Consider the following 23,449-nt stretch of genomic DNA (forward strand, 5'->3'; position numbering starts at 1 on the left):
ACTTTTTTCACCCAGAGGGTGGTGGGGGTCTGGAACTCACTGCCTGAAAGGGTGGTAGAGGCAGAAACCCTCATCACATTTAAAAAGTACTTGGATACGCACTTGAAATGTTGTAACCTACAAGGCTATGGACCAGGAACTGGAAAGTGTGATTAGGGTGGATAGCTCTTTTTTGGCCGGCACGGACACAATGGGCCAAATGGCCTCCTCCTGTGCTGTAGATTTCTATGATTCTATTATTTTTTCACAACCTCAGGACGTCTCAAAGTGCTTCCCAGCCAATGAAGTACTTTTGAAGTGTGGTCACTGTTGTAATGTACGAAACGAGGCAGCAAACTTGTGCACAGCAAGCTCCCACAAACAGCAGTGTGATAATGACCAGATAATCTGTTTTTGTGATGTTGGTTGATAAACTCTGGGCAAGTCACCTGGGAGAATGCCCCTGCTCTTCTTCAAAATGCAGCCATGGGATCTTTTACATCCACCTGAGCGAGCAAAAAAGGCCTCGGTTTAACATCTCATTGAAAAATGACACCTCCAACAAAGCAGCACTCCCCCCGAATGCCAGCCTAGATTTTGTGCTCAAGGAGTGGGAATTGAACCCATGACCTGACTCAGAGAGGTGAAAGTGCTACCACTGAGTCACGGCTAACACCAAGGAGGAAACTGAGCTCAACGTCAAGTGCCACTTAATCAAGTAACTTGATGCATCGCGCATTTCATAGCCACCTCAATTCAAAGCAACCAAATAACCAGTCACTCCTGCCATGAACTGTGGATCGGGTATGCAGGTGAGACATTTGAGATATCGCCACAGCTACTTGTCACGCGAGGGAATAAAGTTAAACTGCGATAAGCTGTACACAATGCGCTGAATTTTGTTTTTAGGAGTGTCTGTATTGCTTCCACAAATCTCCTTGCAAAGCCCATTATGTTTTGGTAACTACTAGCATGCAATGTGATAACATGTTCAGCTGAAACATGTAGATCTGAAACCGGATTAACTCAACCCTGTGTTAATTAATCATTATAATTGGGTAAAATGCAAGTTTCTGTTGACAGGAATCCTTGACAGGCATCCAGCATTACAAAGGGTGACAGACCAACTGAACAAATTTAAAGGGCCAAGGCAGAATGAGAAATGGATTTAACTCATTGGACTGGGCTGTTCCTTATCAGTAAGCTGCAGGCTCCATTTTTGGACCCCCCCCACCCCAAACCCCTGCCCCGCCATAGTAACATTCTCCAAAGCACTGGAGGGAATCCTGATGGACGGGGTCCACTGAGAAAACTTACGAGCTGATTCCAGGGTCAGTCAGACGGGCACGAAGCACCTACGCATTCTGCTATGACAATGGTCGGTGGCAGAGAATTAAGCCACCTTCTGCATACAAACAAAAATTTGTAACATCCCCTATAAACAACAGAAACATCAGAACAGGAGGAGGCCATTCAGCCCCTCGAGCCTGTTCCGCCATACAATCAGATCATGGCTGGTCTGTATCTTAACTCCATTTACCTGCCTTGGCTCCATATCCCTTAATACTCTTGCCTAACAAAAATCCAGCAATCTCAGTTTTGAAATTTTCAATTGACCTCCAGCATCAACAGCTTTTTGGGGGAGAGAGTTCCAGATTCCCACTACCCTTTGTGTGAAGAAGTGCTTCCTGACATCACCCCGAATGACCTCTCTCTAATTTTAAAGTTATGCCCCTTTGTTCTGGACTCCCCCACCAGAGGAAATAGTTTCTCTCTCTCTACCCTATCAACTCCTTTAATTATCTTCAACACCTCAATTAGTTCACCCCTTTAATTTGCTACACTCAAGGGAATACAGACCTATTCTATGCAACCTGTCCTCATAACTTAACCCTTTTATCCCAATCTACCCTATCATAACCCTTCATAATCTTGAAGACACCTTAATATTCTCAACTCCAGTGAAACAAAGCCTTAAGTTCCCAGCCAGATGTTCCTCACTGCCGGAGCTGTGGGAGATGAGCTTTGCGCCCACTCGGCTGTCCCACCACTGACCCTACAAATTTCACAGGCTGGTGAAAATGTGGCTGTCAGGGTAGAATAGTGTTGCTGGTGCGTGAAAGATGGCACAGAGTGAGGAATTGAGAGGCGAGGACAGGTGCAGAGTGTGGCAGTAGCAGAAGTCGGTTGAGTGAAGTGTGTGGCTGTGATTTGGAGGAAAGTGATGGGAAGCGAGGGAGGTTAGGCTTGTGAGTGCTGGGGCTGCAAGTAGTGCAGGGCTGAGCAGAAAGTAAGCAACGTTTCAGCAGCTCTGGTCAGATCATTAAATTTTTTTCTGGCCTTGCAGCCAGGTCCTGGCACTATGATCCTCGCTTTCGCCTGCTCTGCCACCCCTGCCCACTGTTGTTGGGCAGATTGCTTTGGAGCCCTTCTCCTATCAGTTGGAAAAAGCAGATCACCTCCTCCACCGACACCTCCGGAGCAGCTTCTGAAAGTCGGAACGGCCTTTCCTTTACCAGCTCTGCCAGCCATTTCCTGATGTCCAATTCAGGCTGAGGTACTAAATGAGTACTCTGGATCTGTCTTTACCAAGGAAGAAGATGCTGCCAAAGCTGTAGTGAAAGAGGAGGTAGTTGAGATACTGGATGGGATTAAAAATTGATAAAGAGGAAGTACTAGAAAGGCTGGCTGTACTTAAAGTAGATCAGTCACCAGCGCCAGATTAGCGCCACTCAGCCAGTAGCTTCCTGAAAATGGTATCTCGCCCTTAGCCTGCCCATGGGTTTCATGAAGTTCCTGTATTTGCACATTATTTGCACATTAAAATCGGCAGAGAACGATAAGTCTAGTAATTAACAGCGTAAATACCCTGTTAATGACTGCCATGCCATCTCTCTTGCCCAGAAAGTGAACAATTAAAAATGTGAAGTCTAATTCCTTTAGGTAGTGAATTGTTGTTGGAGATTTTAAAAATGTCAAATTTTAATTTTTTTTCCTACTTTTCCTTTCAGTATTTGAGCTGAAAGAAAGAAAGACTTGCATTTATATAGCGCCTTTCATGATGACCGGATGTCTCAAAGCACTTTACAGCCAATGAAGTACTTTTTGAAGTGTAGTCACTGTTGTAATGTGGGAAACGCAGCAGCCAATTTGTGCACAGCAAGCTCCCACAAACAGCAATGTGATAATGACCAAATAATCTGTTTTTGTTATGTTGATTGAGGGTTAAATATTGGCCAGGACACCAGGGATAACTCAGCTGCTCTTCTTCAAAATAGTACCATGGGATCTTTTACATCCACCTGAGAGAGCAAGACAGGGCCTCAGTTTAACATCTCATCTGAAAGACAGCACCTCCAACAGTGCAGCACTTCCTCAGCACTGCACTGGAGTATCAGCGTAGATTTATGTGCTCAACTCCCTGGAATGGGACTTGAACCCATGACCTTCTAACTCAGAGGCAAGTGTGCTACCTACTGAGCCACAGCTGAAGGGTGCAAGAACAAGTCTAACTAACGGGACTCACCAGCTCCAGTAAAATCCTGGGCCATTATAACTTTAAGTCAAGCTTAGTTGGGTTTTAGTAAACTAACATTAATATAGAACAGAATGTTATTAACGCAGCATATTACTCTAATAACACAAAGTACAGTTTGTGCAGTTAAACGGGAATGAATATTATATACAAAAGCAAAATACTGCAGATGCTGGAAATCAGAAATAAAAACAGAAAATGCTGGAAATACTCAGCAGGTCAGGCAACATCTGTGGAAAGAGAGAGAGTTAATGTTTCAGGTCTGTGACCTGGGTTCTGACGTGCTGCTTGACCTGCTGAGTATTACCAGCATTTTCTATCAATATTATATAGCAGTCTGGAACATTCCAGAAGCATGCCCGCATATTTGGTTAGCACATGGTCTGTGAACACTGTTGAGGTCAGCATCTGTGGTGCAGTGGGTGGAAAGCAGTTATCTGCTTAAGCAAACACGTGTGCAGAAATGGAATGAAGACTTGGTTGGGGGGCTAAATTCGGCCCCATGGGGGTGCTAATGGGGTGCAAATCAACTAGCGCTAACGCCTCCCGCAAAATTCAACGGGAGGTTAGCGGCGCCGCTAACTGTTAGCATCGCCGGCAATGATGTCATCGCCGTGCGCAGCGCCCTGCTCGCATCCCGGCTGTAATATTGGGTGGTGCCCCCCCGACTTACCACCGGACACTATGTCTGCTGGGGTCAGGGGGGCCTACCTGCGGCCGGGGTGGCGCTAGTTAAAGGGAAGGTGGCGGGCGGACATTTTTGTAGCTGGCCACCTGCCAGCACCTGCCCCCGTTACTGCTCTCCATGAGCCCGGCACCCCTCTTGAGTGCCGGGCTCGTTTGCCGGCACTCCCAATCTCTGGTGGTCCAGCTGAGCGCTGGAATGCGTTGCGCCAGGCCCCTCCCCTTTAATAAGGGGAGGAAGGCCTGCAGTACCGCGGCGCCCCAAGAGGGATGCGGGGCGCTTCCAGTAGTGCCCCTCCTGTCTCTCGGGGCATTACCTGGGTAAATCGGCCGTGGAGGTGCTAACTTTTTTGGGGCGCTAAAATTAGAGCCCGGCGAAGGTAGTGCCCCAAAGGGGGCGCTACCCAATTTTTATCCCCTTGGTGTCACTATGTACTGATCTTTTTTGTCGATGAAGCCACAAAATGTCCTGTTTGGTTGTAATTAATTTTCATTCTAACACTTTTTACACAACAGCACCTATTGGAGTATTTATGCAACACTACAAGATGTGTGTTAGTGATTGTAGATTAGGCTTCAACACTTCTATTCCCATAAACATTAACGTAGCAATTAGGTATGGCAATTACAAATTAAACCAGAGTTTGTGATTCATTGGCGTGTTTATGGATTTAGTTCAAACCAAAGGTTATATTTTTACCATGTAAATCGGTAGTGAGGAGGTCAATCCTGCAGCAGCTCAGCAAAACCCGTTGCTCCTTCACTCACTCTGCCTGTTTAATATTTTCCCAGAGTCAGCAGTTTTCGCATCCAGCAAAATTAGCACTCTTCCCTGTTGATGTCACGAGAGCAATCTTCCTGTGATTTGCCCTGGAGAAAGCACCAGGAGTCGTTGGCATTGATCCTTGTGTCTGTTTCTGGCCGGGTGTCCTTGCCGCCTGTTCTAGGTTTAAATTTTCAGTGTTGGGATCCTGGCAGCTTTACACAGAATGTACAGCACAGGAACAGGCCATTCGGCCCAACTGGTCTATGACAGTGTCTGTACTTCACAGCAGCCGCCTCCCACCCCGCTTCATCCAACCCTATCAGACCAACCTTCTATTCCTTTCTCCCTCGAGTATTTATTTAGCGTCCCCTTACTTCCAGCAGGTAAATAACCTGGGCGATTTAAACTGCCCACCTGCCTGTTTTCCACCTAGTAAAATTGCCCCCATGAAGTCAGACCTAGCAACCAGCACAACGCAGCAGTTGGACCAGTGTCACCTCTCTCTGAAGGAACTTGGTGGCCAGAGTTTCAAAAGGTGAATATATGAAATGGCACAGCAATGGCTCCGATAAACTGGCCAGCACATTTTTTTTGTCCATTGGAGGAAGGTCATTCAATCGGTGTTCCCTGTGAAAAACCTTGGCACGTACGAGGGTGGCCTGGGGCACTGAGTTGCTAAATAATCCAAACCGCAAGGAATTCCTCGCAGCAGGTTCACAGTGGGCAGCGAGAGATACTCAGCAATAATAGCACCGCAAGGGATGAAAGGGTCAGTCAGAAAGCGTGAAATCTTCTGTCGACCAGCTCCTGCATCAGCTGTGTGTTGTACAGCAGACTCTCACAGGTAGTCAGCACGAACTGCCTAAGAACACTTGTCCTTTCAAAAACAGCACTGATTCTTTGGAAGAAAGCCATGTTGGTGAAGACCGTTGGTTTGATGCTGTCCATCTGGGAACATCATTCCATCACATTCCTGACTTGAGCCTTGAAAAACGGTGGAAAGGCTTTGAGAGTCTTGAGATGAACTATCTGTTGCAGAGTACCCAGCTTTTGCCCTGCTATTGAAGCCACAATGTCAATATGGCTAGTCCAGTTAAGCTTCTTGGTGAGTCCCAAGAATACTGTTGCAGTCAACAGTGAACAGCCCCAGTGATCTTATGACAGAGGGTAGGTCATTGGTGAAGCAGCTGAAGATGATTAAGCTAAGGAGACTTTCCTGACGGCCTCCTGCAGCGATGTCCACAGGCTGCGGTGCTTGTTTGGGCTCTAACCACCATGACCATTTTCCTTTGTGTAGAATATGACTCCAACCATTGGAGGATTGACCACCATTTTCCCAGAGTTTTTTGGTGCCATGTTGTGTAACCTTAATACCGAGGGCGGCTACTCTCACCTCTCCCCTGGTATTCAGCTCTTACATCAGAGTCTGGATCACCGCTATGATGAGGTCCGAGTTAAGTGGCTCTAGCAGAACCTGAACTAATCGTCAGTGAGCAGGTGATTGGTAAGTAGGTGTTGTTTGATAGCACTATTGTTGACTACTTCCATCACTTTACTGGCAATTGGGAGGAGCTTGACGGGGCAGCAATTGGCTGGGGTTAGATTTATCATTGTAAATACAACATACCTGAGCAATCTTCAGGTCGATACCAGTGTCATAGCGATGCTGGAACTTGAATAGAGGATTGTGGGTGCTCTGCTCGGAGTAAATCTATTGTTAGCTGTCACTGTATTCAGTTTTCTAAAGTAGTTTCAACTGCCATTTTTATTTCTAACCCAGATGAATGTGCCTTACAAAACATTTATCAAATGACAAACCCTTATTTTTATATTTTCCCCTTCAAATTAAGAAAGTTAATTTTACTTCTATGATATTCCATATTGCTACACTACTGTTTCTTTCCACAGGCCTGTTTGTTTCGGGGACCTCGACATTTCTCCCTTTTAATCTTTGTTTTTGACTTTTTTTACGTTGTGGTTTTTATTTCTCTATACAGATTTCCCACTCTTTTGGCACGCAGTTCAAATTCAGCCACAATCACACACACTGGAACCTCCTCATCTTTTGCACATGCTCATTTGTCCAGTCCTGTTGGTTCAAACTTCGATCAGTACCACAGGAGATGGAATAAATAATGAAGATATCATTATCTCTTGTCTGACTTACATACAAAATAAATGTAAAATATATTTAAAATTCCTTTGAGGGTGTACTGTAGGGGCAGTAAGAGTAAGCATCATAGTGTCTGGTGCGCTTCATTGCCATATGCAGTTAGGAAATCTGCACAGAACCAAATCTCATGAAAGTCAAACACATCAAGAATCTGAGAATGAGAATTTGCTGAACCTGCTCATTTTCAGACAAAAATCAGTAAAACTGAAAATAAAGATCCTTGTTCGTTAGACAGAATTATGGTGTTTTAATCGACACACTGCTGACCCACATTCCTATTTCAGTGTTTGCACTGTCTTGCAAACTATGTGGTGGTGAATATTAACAATCATAAAAATGCTGAAAATCCTTCCATTCATCCTCATGGGATTTAGGTTCAAACTGAAATCAGAAACTCATTTACTGAACATTCAGAATCCAACTCACCTGCAGAGTGCTAAGAATAAAGAGAATCCAAATGCACAAAGTGATACAAGTAACATTGATTACCCTCTCCCCCCCCCCCCCCCCCGCTACCATTCATGGACTGGGAGGAATAAGCAGAGTTTGTTTTACTTGGATTAAGTTATCCTTTAACCAGTTACAGCGGCAAGGCTACTCTTCAAATAGTCAAAGATGGGAATGATTAATGTCCACTTTAATCTGATTTTCTCTTCATCTGATTCCTCGATCCACACAAACATCTCTTGCAGCAAAACGAGCAACACTTAAACATTAAGCACATGGCGGCCACCACAGAGACTAGAAGCACACCAATGACATCCAGACAGTAGTACTGGATCCAGTTAAGATCATGAGCTGCAGGGTGTAAATGCTCTGCCCCTCTGTGCTTCATCACAAATTCCATCCAATGGACAGAGAGTTCCATTGGCTCAACTAAACGATCCTTGTGCAGTGAAGACAGCTTTAGCATGGTTTCTTTGTATCTACAACAGAAGAGGAAAGTAAAAATTATTTTCAAATTGATAGGCACAGTGTTAGGGGATAGAAGCAGTGTACATTAGGCACAGAAGAGATACAACAGGCAGCTGCCGTAAAGCTGTCCTCAAGAACCATGTAATGCATTTAATCTCAAAATGGATCATGAGCCAAAGCTGGAAGTCTCTCTGTAAACCATCATGGCAAAACAATGCTGAATGGACCATAATTAGGAGAATAATATAAGAGGATGAGAACGCTGTAGTCACTCGCCTTTCTGGCCAAGGAGCTTATCAAGATTTACACTGATGCAGAGATACTGGGAGATAATTTATTTTTAAAAAGCACTACTGCATATCAGAACCGGGTATCTATCAGGGAGCCGGGAGATTGATACTCCACTATAAATTGCGTGTGGGTATGGTGCCTCTCTGAAGCTCAGAGATTCACATCTAAAACCACTCAAACTCAGGATAGGTGGGAAAGGAACTTGGGCCTAGCTTTTAACACATATTTTATTTCATAGAAATGGATAGAGAAATCTGCTGCAAACTTTCTTTCGGGTTGCGCTCGACGATATCTGATTTACTCCACTACATTCAAAAAGCTTCCATTAAATTCAAAGCAGCTATCATCAATCTGTTTGATTCCATAGTTGTCATTTAAAAAAATCAAATCAGTGAGTCCTTTGTTACAGAACCATTTTTATGTGTCAGCCTTGGCTCAGTGGGTAGCACTCTCACCTCTGAGTCAGAAGGTTGTGGGTTCATAAGACCCAGGAAGAGATTTGAGAACATAATCTAGGCTGACACCCCAGTGCAATACTGAGGGAGTGCTGCATTTTTGGAGGTGTTATCTTTCGGGTGAGATGTTAAACTGAGGCCCCGTCTGCCCTCTCATGTGGACGTAAAAGATCCATGACACTATTCGAATAAGAGCAGGAGCCAATATTTATCCCTCTACCAACATCACTAAAAATAATCATGATCTGGCCATTATCACATTGCTGTTTGTGGGACCTTGCTGTGCGCAAATTGGCTGCTGAGTTTCCTACATTACAACAGTGACTACACTTCAAAAGTACTTCATTGGCTGTAAGATGCTTTGGGACGTCCTAAGGTCGTGAAAGGTGCTATATAAATGCAAGTACAAAAGCAAAATGCTGCAGATGCTGGAAATCTGAAATAAAAACAGAATATGCTGGAAACATTCAGCAGGTCAGGTAGCATCTGTGGAAAGAGAAACAGAGTTAACGTTTCAGGTCTGAGGTAAAGGTTATTAATGGGAATGGGGGAAAAGGGTGCTACTGAAAGATTTAAAACAGCTGACGCAGTTTATGGGGCCAGGTATGATCAGAAGACTTTCAGGTCTGATGAAAGGTCATCAGCCTGAAACGTTAACTCTGTTTCTCTCTCCACAGATGCTGCCCGACTTGCTGAGTATTTCCAGCATTTTCTGCTTGTATTACATAAATGCAAGTCTTTCTTTCTTAAAGTAAGATTGGAATCATTCATTTTACTGACCTGGTATCGTTGATAACTGTATTTAATGCATTAACTAGATCATGGGAGCTCATACGTTCTATATCCAGGTCGATACCAGCATCACGAGCTATCATGTGTTCTACATTATATCCTTGATCCCCAAATAATGGTAACATGACAGATGGTACACCACTGCAGATGGCCTCATAGATTCCATTGGTCCCTCCATGGGTGATGAAGGCTCTTGTTTTGGGATGTCCTGGTTCACAGAAGGGTGAAACAAAGAAAGTAAACATTACTGAGATTCATTGAAAGCTTGACTACACAGTTATTTTCAATAATTTATGGAACCTGCTGCAGAAAGGAGCTAGGTAGTGAAAACAGTGAGGTGATTCAACCAGCATCTCCGAGGTTTAGAATAAATTAGAAATCTTACAGACGGCCTAAAACAGGCAGCTAATACTGTAATTTTGTTTTCCCAGTCAACAGCCTCACTAATTCAAGGGAGAGGGTAGATTCCCTGACCCATTCATTGTAGCAAGAACAGAATGAACATTAGTCACTCCAAAGTAAAGCCAGGCTGTATAGACTACATACCTCATCACTTGCAGGTGAACACCAGACTGAGATTGAGTGCGGCCACAGTGTGAACCACTCTGAATTCATGAGCATCTTTAGAAATTGGGCTTTAGGTTAAAACTAGCTTTTTAAGCTGTTGGCGAGCTAATCTTTCACATCAGAAGGTTGTGGGCTCAAGACCCACTCCATAGACTTGAGCGCGAAATCTGGGCTGACACTCTAGCGCAGTACTGAGGGAGCGCTGCACTGTCAGAGGTGCCGTCTTTCAGATGAGACATTAAACCAAGCCCGCTCAGGTGGATGTAAAAGATCCCAGGGCACTATTTTTGATGAAGAGCAGGGGAGTTCTCCCTGGTGTCCTACCCAATATTTATCCCTCAACCAACACCACCAGAAACAGATTATCTGGCCATTACCACATTGCGTTTGTGGGACCTTGCTGTGCACAAATTGGTTGCCACGTTTCCTACATTACAAGAGTGACTACGCTTCTAAAGTACTTCATTGGTTGTAAAGCACTTTGAGACATCCTGAGGTCACGGAAGGTGCTGTATAAATACAAGTTCTTTCTTTAACCCCTAAGTTGGTATCATTAGCAAACTCCAGTATCGTTCCTCTTATACTGATGCCTAAATCATTTAATATCAATGGAAAACAAGAGAGATCACAGCTCCAATTCCTGGAGCAGACCAGGGCTCCCATTTGCCAGTCTGAAAAACATTAATTGAACCAAGCTCACTGTCCATTAGACAACCATTTTTGGTAAGTCCAGATAAATGACGGATTAGCATCTTACCTAGTAGGTCGTTCTGTGGTAGCCATTTTACTAGTTTTGTGTTTGGCGTCAGTGTAGTAGGAGTCTTTCCAGTATATCTCCACAGCACCTTTAACAAAAGAGACAACAGTGCTGAGTTACCAGAAATGGAGAGAAAAAAGTGAGGCAGAAAAAGAGAAAGCGTGAATTAGAAAAGGATCAAGAAAAAGTGAACAGTTAACTAAATTAAATGGTACAATTTTAAAGGGGGTACAGAAACAGAGAGACCTGGGGGGTTTTCATACAGAAATCTTTGAAAGTGACAGGACAAGTTGATAAGGCGGTTAAAAAGGCATTCTTGGCTTCAAATAGAGACATAGGCCGCAATTTTCTCAGCAGTGTCGGGATGGGGGCGGGTCAGCTGGTTTCCGGGTTTCAGTCCCGCCCCCAGTTGCCTCCACTCTACAGATGTGATTTTCCCTCGATTGGCCAATTAACAGGAAGCGGGTCTGATGACATCATTTGATAACGCAACATCTGCCAGTTTCCTTAAAGGGACAAGGCACAATTTTATTTTGACAGTTGATTTTTCAGTGTTTGACAGCACTGAAGTGCTGAAAACACTGACAATCACTGCACAAAGGTGAACCCTTGCACCCAGGCTCTCCAATGACTCACCCCATATGCTTATGGAGGGAGTCACAGTATGCAGGGAGGTTCTCTTCCCTTCCAAGGGCAGTAAAGACCTCCCCAGTATGCCAGCTTACCTTGCACCTCCACCCAACCCTCTCTATCTACTTTATCACTTCCCCATTTCACTAGCCACCCCTCACACTCACCCTCATTCTACTGCAAGCATACCAACTAACAAAACAAGGGTGGGCACTTGAGAGGTTTAGCCAATGTCCATGTGAAGTTTCTGGCAATGTGTTGTCATACAGTGAACTCTCTTTTTCAAAAAATGCCCCTTATTGGACAGGTCTGAGCGTACATTGAGAAGTCTCTTACTGAGTTCCAGTGATTGTTCAGTCATTACTCCCCACCCCCGCCACCCCGCTATAGCGATGTGTGTGCATGGAATGGCTTGGACATTAAAGGGATGCTTCACGGTGCTGGTGTGGGATGGTGTCAACCTGGCGCATCATGTGGCAGCCAGGGTTTACAGCATCAAGTGAAGAAAGTCTGGCCATAGTGATGCCATTGCTGGCCTCCCGGCCAACAATTTTGTCAGGGGCTGATGCCCTGTGTCCAGTGCAGCATCAGGTGATGATGGCGAAGGTTGGTAATGTTGGTGTTGGGGATGATTGGGGAAGGATTCGGAGAACCAAGGTCTGACTGTTTCATTGGCTCCGATGTTGCTGGAATAGATGGCAGCTGCAGGTGAGATGACAGAAGCGATCTGTCAATGGTGAGAGAGGTACCCCCAATGAGGTGGCACTGGACATACTGTTGGATTTAAAAACTTGTAAGCTAAAGAAATCTGTATATGTATTAAAGATGTAGTAATCAACATTTTCTTTGCTCTGAAATTCACCATGTGCAACACGGCATCCTTGACACCACTTCTGCAGCTGTCATCTTTTCACACACATCAGACCAGACTCACAACATGCCACACTTACTTGGCGTATTGTCCGGATGTCGTAAAACCCGACCCAGAAGCTGAAAAATTGAAAAAGACCCTGAAAATTGCTCACAAGTACCTGTTAATAGGCCGTTAATTGCCTTTAATCCGTTTCCTGCCGCTAGCTGTCAGGTCCATTCGCAAATCGGGGACCCAACACTTGGGTAGGTTGTTTGAAGGTGGGTTCGGAACCCGCTGGCAATCAAAACGACTTTAACCTCTGACCCGCCCTCTGAGCACTGGCAAAATTGCGGCCATAGTGTATAAAACAAGAAAGTTATGCTAAACCTTTATAAAAATCACTGGTTTGTTCTCCTTAAAGCAGAGACGGTTAAGGGGAGATTTAATAGAGGTGTTCAAAATCATGAAGGGTTTTGATTGTAAATAAGGAGAAACTGTTTCCATTGGCAGAAGGGTCAGTAACCAGAGACACAGGTTTAAGGTAATTGGCAAAAGAACCAAAGGTGAGATGAGAAGAATTTTTTTTTACACAGCAAGTTATGATGATCTGGAATGCACTGCCTGAAAGGGTGATGGAAGCAGATTCAATGGGGGAAAAATTCAGTATCGCCCCATTTGGGGAACGATTATTGGCCGTGCACAAAGTTTAGCACCTGGCGCTAATTATCGCCTCCGACTGCAAACTTGGCTTTTATCGCCCCTGGAGGTGATTGGAGCGCTAAAGCAGGCGCTTCACACCTGTCTAAAGGCGCAAAGGCCAAGGAGCGAGGCGCTACCTCAAAGCGCTGTGATATCAGTCAGCAATGGAACACAGACACAATGGCGCCGGCCAGTTCTTAAAGGGGAGGGCTGATCTTGCTCTCCATCCACACCCTGTTCATTGCAGCCTTGAATCTTGGTCTGGAGAGACCTGTACATCAAATCTGCTGGAAAGAACAATGGAGAGACCCAGGGAAAGAGCTCAGAGTGCAGCCCCCAAAGTCTCTTATAAATCGATACAAGGAAGGGCAAATCAAAATGAACCTGCAAAGTGCTGCTCAGTACCCAAAACTCCTTTACACAGTGTTGAATCTCTCCAGAAGTCTCCCTCTCTCTCTCTCAGAATGCGTGGTGCAAAAATGTCACCAACAAAAAAGGCAGGAAGCGGTCACCTTTAAAGAGCGCTCCCCCAGTCCCTTCCTGACTGCAAAACGCTCCCCTCAACCTGTCGTTGCTAGCGGCAGGCGGTAAGGCACGGGGCACCACTCAATATCCAGTCCAGGGCACTACCGGGGTGTTGCACACTCGACTGACGTCACAATCTGCCGGCGCAGGAGATCGTGGCGGTAGTGTTTAGCACCGCCGCAAAATATCAAGTTATTTTCGTGAGCGGCGCAAACATCGCCGCGCACGGGCGCTAATTGCTTTGCGCCCCATTAGCGCCCTCTTAAGACGCTAACGGGAGGCGCAAACCAACTGAATTTTTCCCCCAATAACTTTCAAAAGGAAATTGGAAATATACTTGAAGGGGTAAAATTTTCCAGGGCTATGAGGAAAGAGCGGGGGAGTGGGACTAATTGGATAGCCCTTTCAAAGAACTGGCACAGGCACGATGGGCCGAATGGCCCCCTTCTGTGCTGTACGATTCTAGGGTTCTAAAGTGATTCTTTTATTTCTTTGCAGGTCAGAGAAAAATTTCCGAGAATTCTGTTTTCCCTGAAATAACCTAGGGATTATTTTAACCCGTATATCTGCCTTTCCCAGGGGATTGCATGGCTGGTGGTGGATGGGGAGCATTAATGGTTGCCTCGCCTCTTTGTGACACAGCTGAATGGGACGGATTCAATAAGCCAACTGGTCTTTCTGTTCATCTTTTTCGTATGTTCATATGCTGGTCTTAATGAAGATGCAGGCACTGTTCCTGCTAATTGTTTTTTGGGTGCGGGGCTCCTTTATGGGACTGCGTGGCCCATTCAAATGATCACACATGCGTGGTTTTTCCATTATAAAGCCATTGAGCGACCTGCGCGGGACCTCCACAACGGCCGTGCAGCTTAACGGGAACATCGGGTGCAGGCATTTAAATAATTTTATATGGCTGTGTTTAAAACTAAGTAAAACCATAGACAAAAAATCTATTTTTTCACATTTTTCCTATAAATTCTAAAACATTTAAATATTTGATTTTTTGGTTAGTTATGGTTTTGTTCCACATTTCAGAATTTTCTGTCCTGTGCTTATACTGCAGTTTGTGAAAGAAAGAAAGCCTTGCATTTCTATAGTGCCTTTCACAACTTCAGGACGTCCCAAAGCGTTTTACATCCAAAAAAGTACATTTGAAGTGTAGTCACTGTTGTAATGTAGGAAACGCGGCAGCCCATTTGCGCACAGCAAGCTCCCACAAACAGCAATGTGATAATGACCAGATAATCTGTTTTTTGGTGATGTTTGTTGAGGGATAGGATGTTTGCCAGGACACCGGGGAGAACTCCCTTGCTCTTCTTTGAAATAGTGCTGTGGGATCTTTTACATCCGCCTGAAAACTTGGTTTAACTTTTTATCCAAAAGAAGGCATCTCGGATAGTGCAGCAGTCCCTCAGTACTGCGAGTGCCAGCCCAGATTTTGTGCTCAAATCTCTTCCGTGGAACTTGAACCCACGACCTTCAGACTTAGAGGTAGCTGTAAACTAACAGGGCAGTTTAATGAAGTTGTAAAGCATGTTTATAATTTGTCTTGAAAATATAGGCCTGTGGCGGAGCCACTAAGGGACTCCAATCAATTGTATATAATTCCCTTTAATAATATGTTAGCTGCAGCCTGAGTCTGTATCTTTGTTTTCACTGTTTACATGTACAGAGCGCGATCACTTTAATAGCGCGGGCAAACGCGATGACGTCACGCCGTTCATCACGTGATCCCCCACCGGCGGGAAAAACGTGATGACGTCATGATGTCAGCCACGGGACCACCCTAGCAGTCCTCGTGGAGCCTCTGAACTGACTAGACCTATATTCGATGTTCTCCTGTAGTTATCCGTTAAACTCTGTTACTTTTCATTAAACCTCGTTTATTTGAACGCCTGAGTGGACCTCAGTCTTTTGGATAGGAACTAAACATTCCTACATTGGTGACCCCGACTTTTGCGAACGGTTTTCGCAGAAGTTACTGAACATGGAATCGAATGCCGTTGCTTTGACGCTACCACAGTTCTGGGAGCAACAGCCAGCCGCGTGGTTCATCCAGGCTGAAGCCCAGTTCGCAATCAGGAACATCGTTGCGGATCAGACCCATTACTATCACGTGGTCTCCGCCCTCGACAGTGCCACAGCCTCGCGGATCGTCAGCCTGCTTGGTAATCCACCAGAAGATCGCAAGTATGATACGATAAAGGCGCGGTTGTTACAGGTCTTCGGGCTCACGAAGTCGGAGCACGCCCGCCGGCTGCTCAATATACCCGGCCCCGGGGACTCCAAGCCGTCCGAGCTCATGAGCCAAATGCTCACGCTCCTGGGCTCCGAACCAGAATGCTTCCTCTTCAGGGAGCTATTCCTCAGCCAGCTACCGGAGCAAGTTCAAGCTGCCCTAGCCATGTCGGAAGTCACCGACTGCGCAGAGCTGGCTGCCACGGTGACACAGCAGTACGGCGCGGCCACGAGGCGCCCATCCCCCACAGACGCCGCTCCAGCCCCTCAACCTGCGGGTTTGTGCTTCTACCACGCCCGTTTTGGCGCGAAAGCAAGACGCTGCCGCCCTCCCTGCAGCTTTTCGCTCAAAAGAAAACAGCAGCCATCCTGTCGAAAGAGGAACGGTTATAACGAACGCCCCGCGGCTGCGATGGCAATCGGTAATTCGGGTAAACTCCTCTTCATCAACGATTCCCTATCTGGTCGACATTTCCTTTGCGACACCGGGGCGCAGTGTAGCATCCTACCCGCGTCAAATCTTGATCTACAAGTTGGGGGGCACGGCCCCTCCCTCCAGGCGGCTAATGGCGGGGCCATTCGGACCTTCGGAAGCCAACGGGTCCAGGTGTGCTTCGGCAGCCAACGGTTTCGCTGGGATTTCATCACGGCCAAAGTCTCTCAAGCCATCCTCGGGGCGGATTTTTTGTGCGCCAACGGCCTCCTGGTGGATGTACGGCACCACCGGTTGATCAATGCGGCCACTTTTCACTCCATCCCGTGCTACCGCAGTAACACCGTGGCGCGCACTGTCTCCTGCGCGTCCCCACCTCCGGATGACTTCACTCGCCTCCTCGGAGATTTCCCAGACCTGACCAGACCCACTTTCTCTTCCACGGCCACGAAACATGGTGTCGAACATCACATCACCACTACTGGCTCCCCGGTCTACGCACGGGCCCGGCGCCTCGAACCTGGCAAGCTCGCGGCTGCGAAAGCGGAGTTCGACACGATGGAGCGGTTAGGGATTATTCGCCGGTCGAATAGTCCCTGGTCTTCGCCTCTCCACATTGTTCCGAAACCTGGTGGCGGATGGCAGCCTTGCGGCGACTACTGATGCCTGAACGACGCCACTACTCCTGATCGGTACCCGATCCCTCATATTCAGGATTTCTCTGCACATTTGGCGGGAAATACCATTTTTTCAAAAGTCGACCTTGTCCGTGGCTACCACCAGGTCCCCGTACACCCGCAAGACATCCCGAAAACTGCAGTCATCACCCCATTCGGCCTGTTTGAATTTCTGCAGATGCCGTTTGGATTGAAGAACGCTGCACAGGCTTTCCAGCGCTTGATGGACTCCGTGCTTCGGGACCTCAAGTTTCTATTCGTCTACCTCGACGACATCCTCATCGCCAGCCCTAATAAAGAGGAGCACATCTGCCATTTGCGCACCCTCTTTCGACACCTCAGTCAACACGGCTTGATCATCAACCCGGCCAAGTGCCAGTTCGGCCTGCAGCAGATTGATTTTTTAGGCCATCGCATCACATCAGACGGCACAATTCCCCTGCAAACGAAGGTGGAGGCAGTTACTTCGTTCCCACGCCCGCAGTCCATCAAGGCCCTGCAGGAGTTCCTCGGGATGGTAAATTTGTATCACCGGTTCGTCCCTAATGCAGCTCTGCTCACGCAGCCCCTGTACGAGGCCCTCAAGGGCAAGTCCGGCAAGGATCCGATCAGCTGGACGGTCGACATGGACCGGGCGTTCGTTGACACAAAAGGCGCTTTAGCCAACGCAACCATGCTGGCACACCCGCTGCCAGGTGCCAGCATCGCCCTTACCACCGACGCGTCAGACTACGCCATCGGCGCAGTGCAGGAACAGTGGGTGCATGGGACGTGGCAACCGCTGGCGTTTTTCAGCCATCAACTACGGCGAAATGAACAAAAGTACAGCACGTTTGACCGGGAGTTGCTGGCCCTTTTTCTGTCCATCCGCCATTTCCGGTTCTTGCTAGAGGGACGTCCGTTCACGGCTTTTGTGGACCATAAGCCACTAATGTTCGCTATGGCCAAGACCGCCGAACCGTGGTCAGCTCGGCAACGTCAGTTGACGTTTATCTTAGAATTCACCACTGACATTCAGCATGTGTCCGGTAAGGACAACCTGGTGGCGGATTGCCTCTCCCGCGCAACCGTTCATGCAGTCCAGCTCGGCATCGACTATGCCCTCATGGCTGCGGATCAAGCCTTGGATCCGGAGGTCCAATCTTACAGAACCAACCCCTCTAGCCTCCAAGCGGCCGACGTCAAATTCCATGCCGCGGGCACTACGCTACTCTGCGACGTCTCCGTAAGAGATCCTCACCCTATCGTCCCGGTCGCCTGGTGCCGAAAAGTTTTTGACGCTATCCACGGGTTGTCGCACCCTGGCATGAAGGCCTCGCAATGGCTGATGTCGTCCAAATTCGTGTGGCGGGGCATGCACATGGATGTTCGTGACTGGGTCAACACCTGCGTGGTCTGCCAAAAGGCCAAGGTGCAGCGTCACGTCAAAGCTCCATTGGCCACTTTCGCCACTCTGGAATGTATGTTTGATCATGTGCATGTGGACCTGGTGGGGCCACTTCCGCCTTCGCACGGGTTTACTTATCTTCTTACAATGGTGGACCGCACCACTCGATGGCCGGAGGCGGTTCCCCTGTCTTCCACCACTTCCGCAGATGTCGCCAGGGCATTCATCTCCTCTTGGGTCGCCCGCTTCGGGGTACCGGCGGATATCTCATCCGATCGTGGGCCGCAGTTTTCTTCGGAGCTCTGGAATGCTGTGGCTCAGGGGCTCAGCGTCAAGCTACATCGCACCACCGCCTACCATCCACAGGCGAACGGCCTGAGCAAACGATTCCACAGGTCGCCCAAATCCACACTGCGAGCCAGCCTTCAAGGCGTGGGCTGGGTGGGCAGGCTTCCATGGGTCCTTTTGGGTCTTCGTACGGCACCTAAAGAAGATCTTCAATCGTCCTCGGCGGAGCTCATATATGGCCAGCCGCTACGCGTACCAGGAGATTTCCTTCCATCTCCAACAGAGCCATGGTCCGCGTCCCAGCAGCTCATCAGCCACCAGGAGGCAGCCAGAAGTTTCGCTCCAGTGCCTACGTCGCATCACGGCTTGCAGAGCTCCCACGTCCCAGCTGAGCTGAAGAACGCCGACTATGTGTTTATCCGCCACGACGCTCATCGGGACCCGCTCAAACCCCCTTACACTGGTCCTTTCCATGTGATAGAGCCGGGAGACAAATCTTTTTCAGTCGATGTTGGAGGTAAACCGGACCACATTTCGGTTGACCAGTTGAAGCCGGCTCACTTGGACCTTGACCGCCCAGTCGAGATCGCACAACTGCCGAAACGTGGCCGACCGCCCACAGTCGCCGTGCCAGATCAAACGCAACCGCCCGCCAGCTCGCCCACCGTCCATCAGCTTCCACTTCAAGGCTACAGAAGTCGATCTGACAGGCTTCTCAGGCCTCCTCGCCGTTTTACTTTTGCTATTAAAGACAATTCTGGGGGGGCGCATGTGGCGGAGCCACTAAGGGACTCCAATCATCAATTGTATATAATTCCTTTTAATAATATGTTGGCTGCAGCCTGAGTCTGTATCTTTGTTTTCACTGTTTACATGTACAGAGCATGATCACTTTAATAGCGCGGGCAAACGCAATGACGTTAAGCCGTTCATCACGTGATCCCCCACCGGCGGGAAAAACGTGATGACATTATGATGTCAGCCACGGGACTGCCCTAGCAGTCCTCGTGGAGCCTCCGAACTGACTGGACCTATATTCGATGTTCTCCTGCAGTTATCCGTTAAACTCTGTTACTTTTCATTAAACCTCGTTTATTTGATCGCCTGAGTGGACCTCAGTCTTTTGGATAGGAACTAGACATTCCTACAGGCCTAGAAATTCAGTAGCGCCCCGTTTGGGGCGCCAGCCTTGCCAGGGCGCTAAAAGTAGCGCCCCGGAAGCAGTCGCGGCCGCCCGCCGGAAATTCAGTTTGCGCGCCCCAGAGGGAAGCGCGGCGCTACTGGAGGCGCCCCGCATCCCTCTTGGGGCGCTGCAGCTGAATATCGCTGCGCAACGTGCCGCAGCGTCACACGCTGCAGCACGGCGCGCTGTGGCACTGCAGGCCTTCCTCCCCTTCCTAAAGGGGAGGGGCCTTGTGCAGCGCGATCGAGGATTGCAAGTGCCGGCAAAAGAGCCCGGCACCAAGGAGAAGTGCTGGGCTCTTGGAACGCAGCCGGCACTCCGCGGCGGGGGGGGTTGCTCAGGAGGCCGGGGATGGCAGCACGGAGAGGTGCTGGCAGGCAGCCAGCAAAAAAAATGGCTGCCCCACACCTCTCCTTTAATTAGCGCCTCTACCACCGCAGGTAGGCCCCCCTTAACCGGTCGCAAATAGCGTCCGGCGTTAAAGCAGGGGGCACATCTAAATTTCGCGATCGGGGCGCTAGCGGGACGCTGCGCACACCGATGATGTCATCGGTAGCGGCGCAGCGCTAACGGCTAGCGCCGCCATTAGCGTCCCGTTAAATTTAGCAGGAGGCGTGGCCAGTGGCTTCCGACCCACTTAGCGCCCTCTTAAGGCGCTAACGGGTGGCGCAGCCCACTGAATTTCTAGGCCATATTTCTTACCCTGTATAAATCATTTTTAGTAAATAAGTATATATCTCAATGTTTCCACTCACTCACCTTCTGAGGAATTTTCCCCAATGCATCTGCAATACGATTGGATATCTCAAGAGGCAATTCTGATACCATTGACCCCAGGGAAAAGATCACAACACCATGTTGTCCAGAACTGTTCACAAAATCTTCAAATTCCTGGGACATACAAAATGGAGCTTTAGTTCACAGCGAAGGTACATTGAAATTCTTGCTTTTTACTTAGTTTCTGCTATAATCAAAAGGCAGTTAAAAGCTGAAAAAATTAACAAATGTTTCTAACTTTACAACTGTTTGTCCAGTGCTGTTCCTACCTGAGGTAAAGGTTTTCTCTCCTTGCAGTTGATGCCTCCAACTAGGATCATATTTGGCATCAGAGGTCTCGGATACTCAAATATGAAGTCAAACCGCAGCAACCAGATGGAAGCACGACTCAGCAGTTGGACCAGTGTCACCTCTCTCTGAAGGAACTTGGTGGCCAGCTCTTCAAAAGGTGAATATATAAAATGGCACAGCAATGGCTCCGATAAACTGGCCAGCACGTTTTTTGTCCTTTGGAGGAAGGTCATTCGATCGGTGTTCCCTGTGAAAAACCTTGGCACGTACGAGGGTGGCCTAGGGCACTGAGTGGCTAAATAATCCAAACCACAAGGAATTCCTCGCAGCAGATTCACAGTGGGCAGCGAGAGATACTCAGCAATAATAGCACCGCAAGGGATGAAAGGGTCAGTGAGTAAAGCGTCAAATCTTCTGTCGACCAGCTCCTGCATCAGCTCTGTGTTGTACAGCAGACTCTCACAGGTAGTCAGAAAGAACTGCCTAAGAATAATTGTCTTTTCAAAAACAGCACTGATTCTTTGGAAGAAAGAAATGTTGGTGACGACCTTTGGTTTGATGCTGTCCATCTCTTCCTTGCTGTAAGGCACTGGGAACATCTTTGTTGTGTAGTAGGGGGATGGGCCCATGTTCATGTTCACCTGAGGGACAACAACAACCACATTGTGACCTCTTTTCCCAAGTTCGTCCATCAGAGTTTTCAGGTTTAACCAATGACTTCCATCCACAGGCACCACGAGCAGTTCCCCGCTTTCAGTCACTCTCCACAGAGATGCGAAAAGAAATAGCAGACATCCTATTTGCAGACTGAGAGAGCTGAAAGCCATTTTACAAAGTAAAAAGTAAGCAGGGTGCTCTATACAGAGCTATTTCAACATGTGCTGGCTAAGGTCTAACTAAAACTGGATTCAAGTAGCTGCCAACTAACACAAAGTACACATAGCTGCAAGGAATCGTTCTAATCTCAGATTCATGGAGTTGTGTCATCAGTTTTTAACCATTTGCAGACAATTCAATTTAATTCCCAGGTACAAAACTGCAAAAAAACAATGGTGTTCCCATAGGATTTCTGGGTGTTTTTTTTTTAAACTTGTGTTTTTGTGAAATAAGGTGTTAGTATATAGTTCACAAGATAAAGATTGAGAGAAACAAGAGTGACCTTGTTTTTAGAATGAAACAGAAGGGTTAATGATTAAGCAGGTGAGCTCTTAGAAACACATCTACTATTAGATTCAAAGTTCACCCGTTAATGCTTGAAGATGCTGAGCCATACTGGGGTGGTTTCAAAAGTGGCGACACCCTCAAAAGCTTGTCCACTATTTTTGATGTGTTTTTTTTGCATTCACCTTAAAAAATTAAAACACTGGACCAATTGTGCGATTTCCCTATAGCTTCAGAAATTACATTACTACCCTCTTTAGTCTGCCTTCATTCTGTCTCACTGCCTCTACTGAACTACTGGATAAATGATTAAAAACAAACTTTACTAAAAACATGCCTGTAGCGCGCAGCTGATGAAAGAGTAACAGATCTCCCCCTGTGAATTTAAGTCAACAAAGTACTGCTGACTTTGCGTAATTTCATGTTTCACCCTGAAGAAGTTGCAGATTAAACTTTGACAAGTAACTTCTTTGTGATCTTTGGAATAGACTGCCATCTACTGTTGAGCATGGCCTCGGCTAAAATATTCAGAACAGAACTAGATCAAGTTTCACATTGCGCAAAAAAGAGGGACTTATGATGATGGCAGTAAAAAGGCAAAAATGCTTATAATGGTCTTGAAATGGCCTGGACGACAGAGCAAGATGGATGGGTTGGCTTAAAAGCTTCATTGAAAATTTCAAAACTAAGTGATATTTTGTTAGGCAAGGGTATTAAGGGTTACAGAACCAAGACGGTAGATGGAGTAGCGATATAGATCAGCCATGATCTAATTGAATGGCGGAACAGGCTCGAGGGGCTGAATGGTCTACTCCTGTTCCTATGGGATGAATGGACACCTCTTATTCAGCACTTACTGTTTTACAGTTCAGTAGTTGCTGGATAGACCGGTTTGATCTCTGCCCTTCTGTAATTTCAATCATTTATTCAAATCTGCCATGAAATTCACAGTTGTCACTCAAAGAAAGTAAATCTAGCTGAAGTTTTTATTTAAAATGGTACGACAGTGCAGCGTTCCTCTCTGTGATACTCTGGTGTCACACTCTGGCAACACACTTTTTAATAAAAAAACATCACAAATCTACTATCCCAACTCAGTTGTGATTATTCAGACTCATGAAAATTTAACAGATTTAAAACTCAATCAAATAATGGATTCAGGAGAAATTTCTTTACTCAGAGTGGAACTCGTTACCACATGGAGTAGTTGAGCTGAATAGCACAGATGACTTTAAGGGGAAGCAAGACAAGTACACGAGGGAGAAAGACATTTTGTGTATTTTTAGTTACCGCTTGCAGCCCTTTGTTCCATACATTAGTAAGTTTTCTTAGTCTGCCATTTTGAGTCAGCCTTGGCTCAGTGGGTAGCACTCTTACCTCTGAGTCATAAGGT

General features: G+C 47.0%; 1 protein-coding gene and 1 pseudogene across 1 annotated transcript; both read right to left on the minus strand.

The window, feature by feature from the left end:
- Positions 1–5,360: 5,360 nt before the first annotated feature.
- On the minus strand, positions 5,361–5,912 carry LOC147120030 (UDP-glucuronosyltransferase 1A1 pseudogene; annotated as a pseudogene).
- A 1,457-nt stretch (positions 5,913–7,369) lies between these two features.
- Positions 7,370–21,971, minus strand: LOC147120031 (UDP-glucuronosyltransferase 1A1-like). The gene is made up of 5 exons (XM_085985538.1): positions 20,874–21,971; positions 20,587–20,718; positions 10,915–11,002; positions 9,579–9,798; positions 7,370–8,063 (listed from the first exon to the last, which is right to left on the minus strand). Exons 1-5 carry the CDS (start codon positions 21,720–21,722, stop codon positions 7,775–7,777), a joined length of 1,578 nt encoding a protein of 525 aa, XP_085841664.1. The 5' UTR covers positions 21,723–21,971; the 3' UTR covers positions 7,370–7,774.
- Between the last annotated feature and the right edge of the window lie 1,478 nt (positions 21,972–23,449).

Source organism: Somniosus microcephalus, chromosome 4 (assembly GCF_052327205.1).
Source record: "Somniosus microcephalus isolate GS21.2 chromosome 4, FLI_Smic_1.0, whole genome shotgun sequence".
In the NCBI taxonomy this organism is placed as follows: domain Eukaryota; kingdom Metazoa; phylum Chordata; class Chondrichthyes; order Squaliformes; family Somniosidae; genus Somniosus; species Somniosus microcephalus.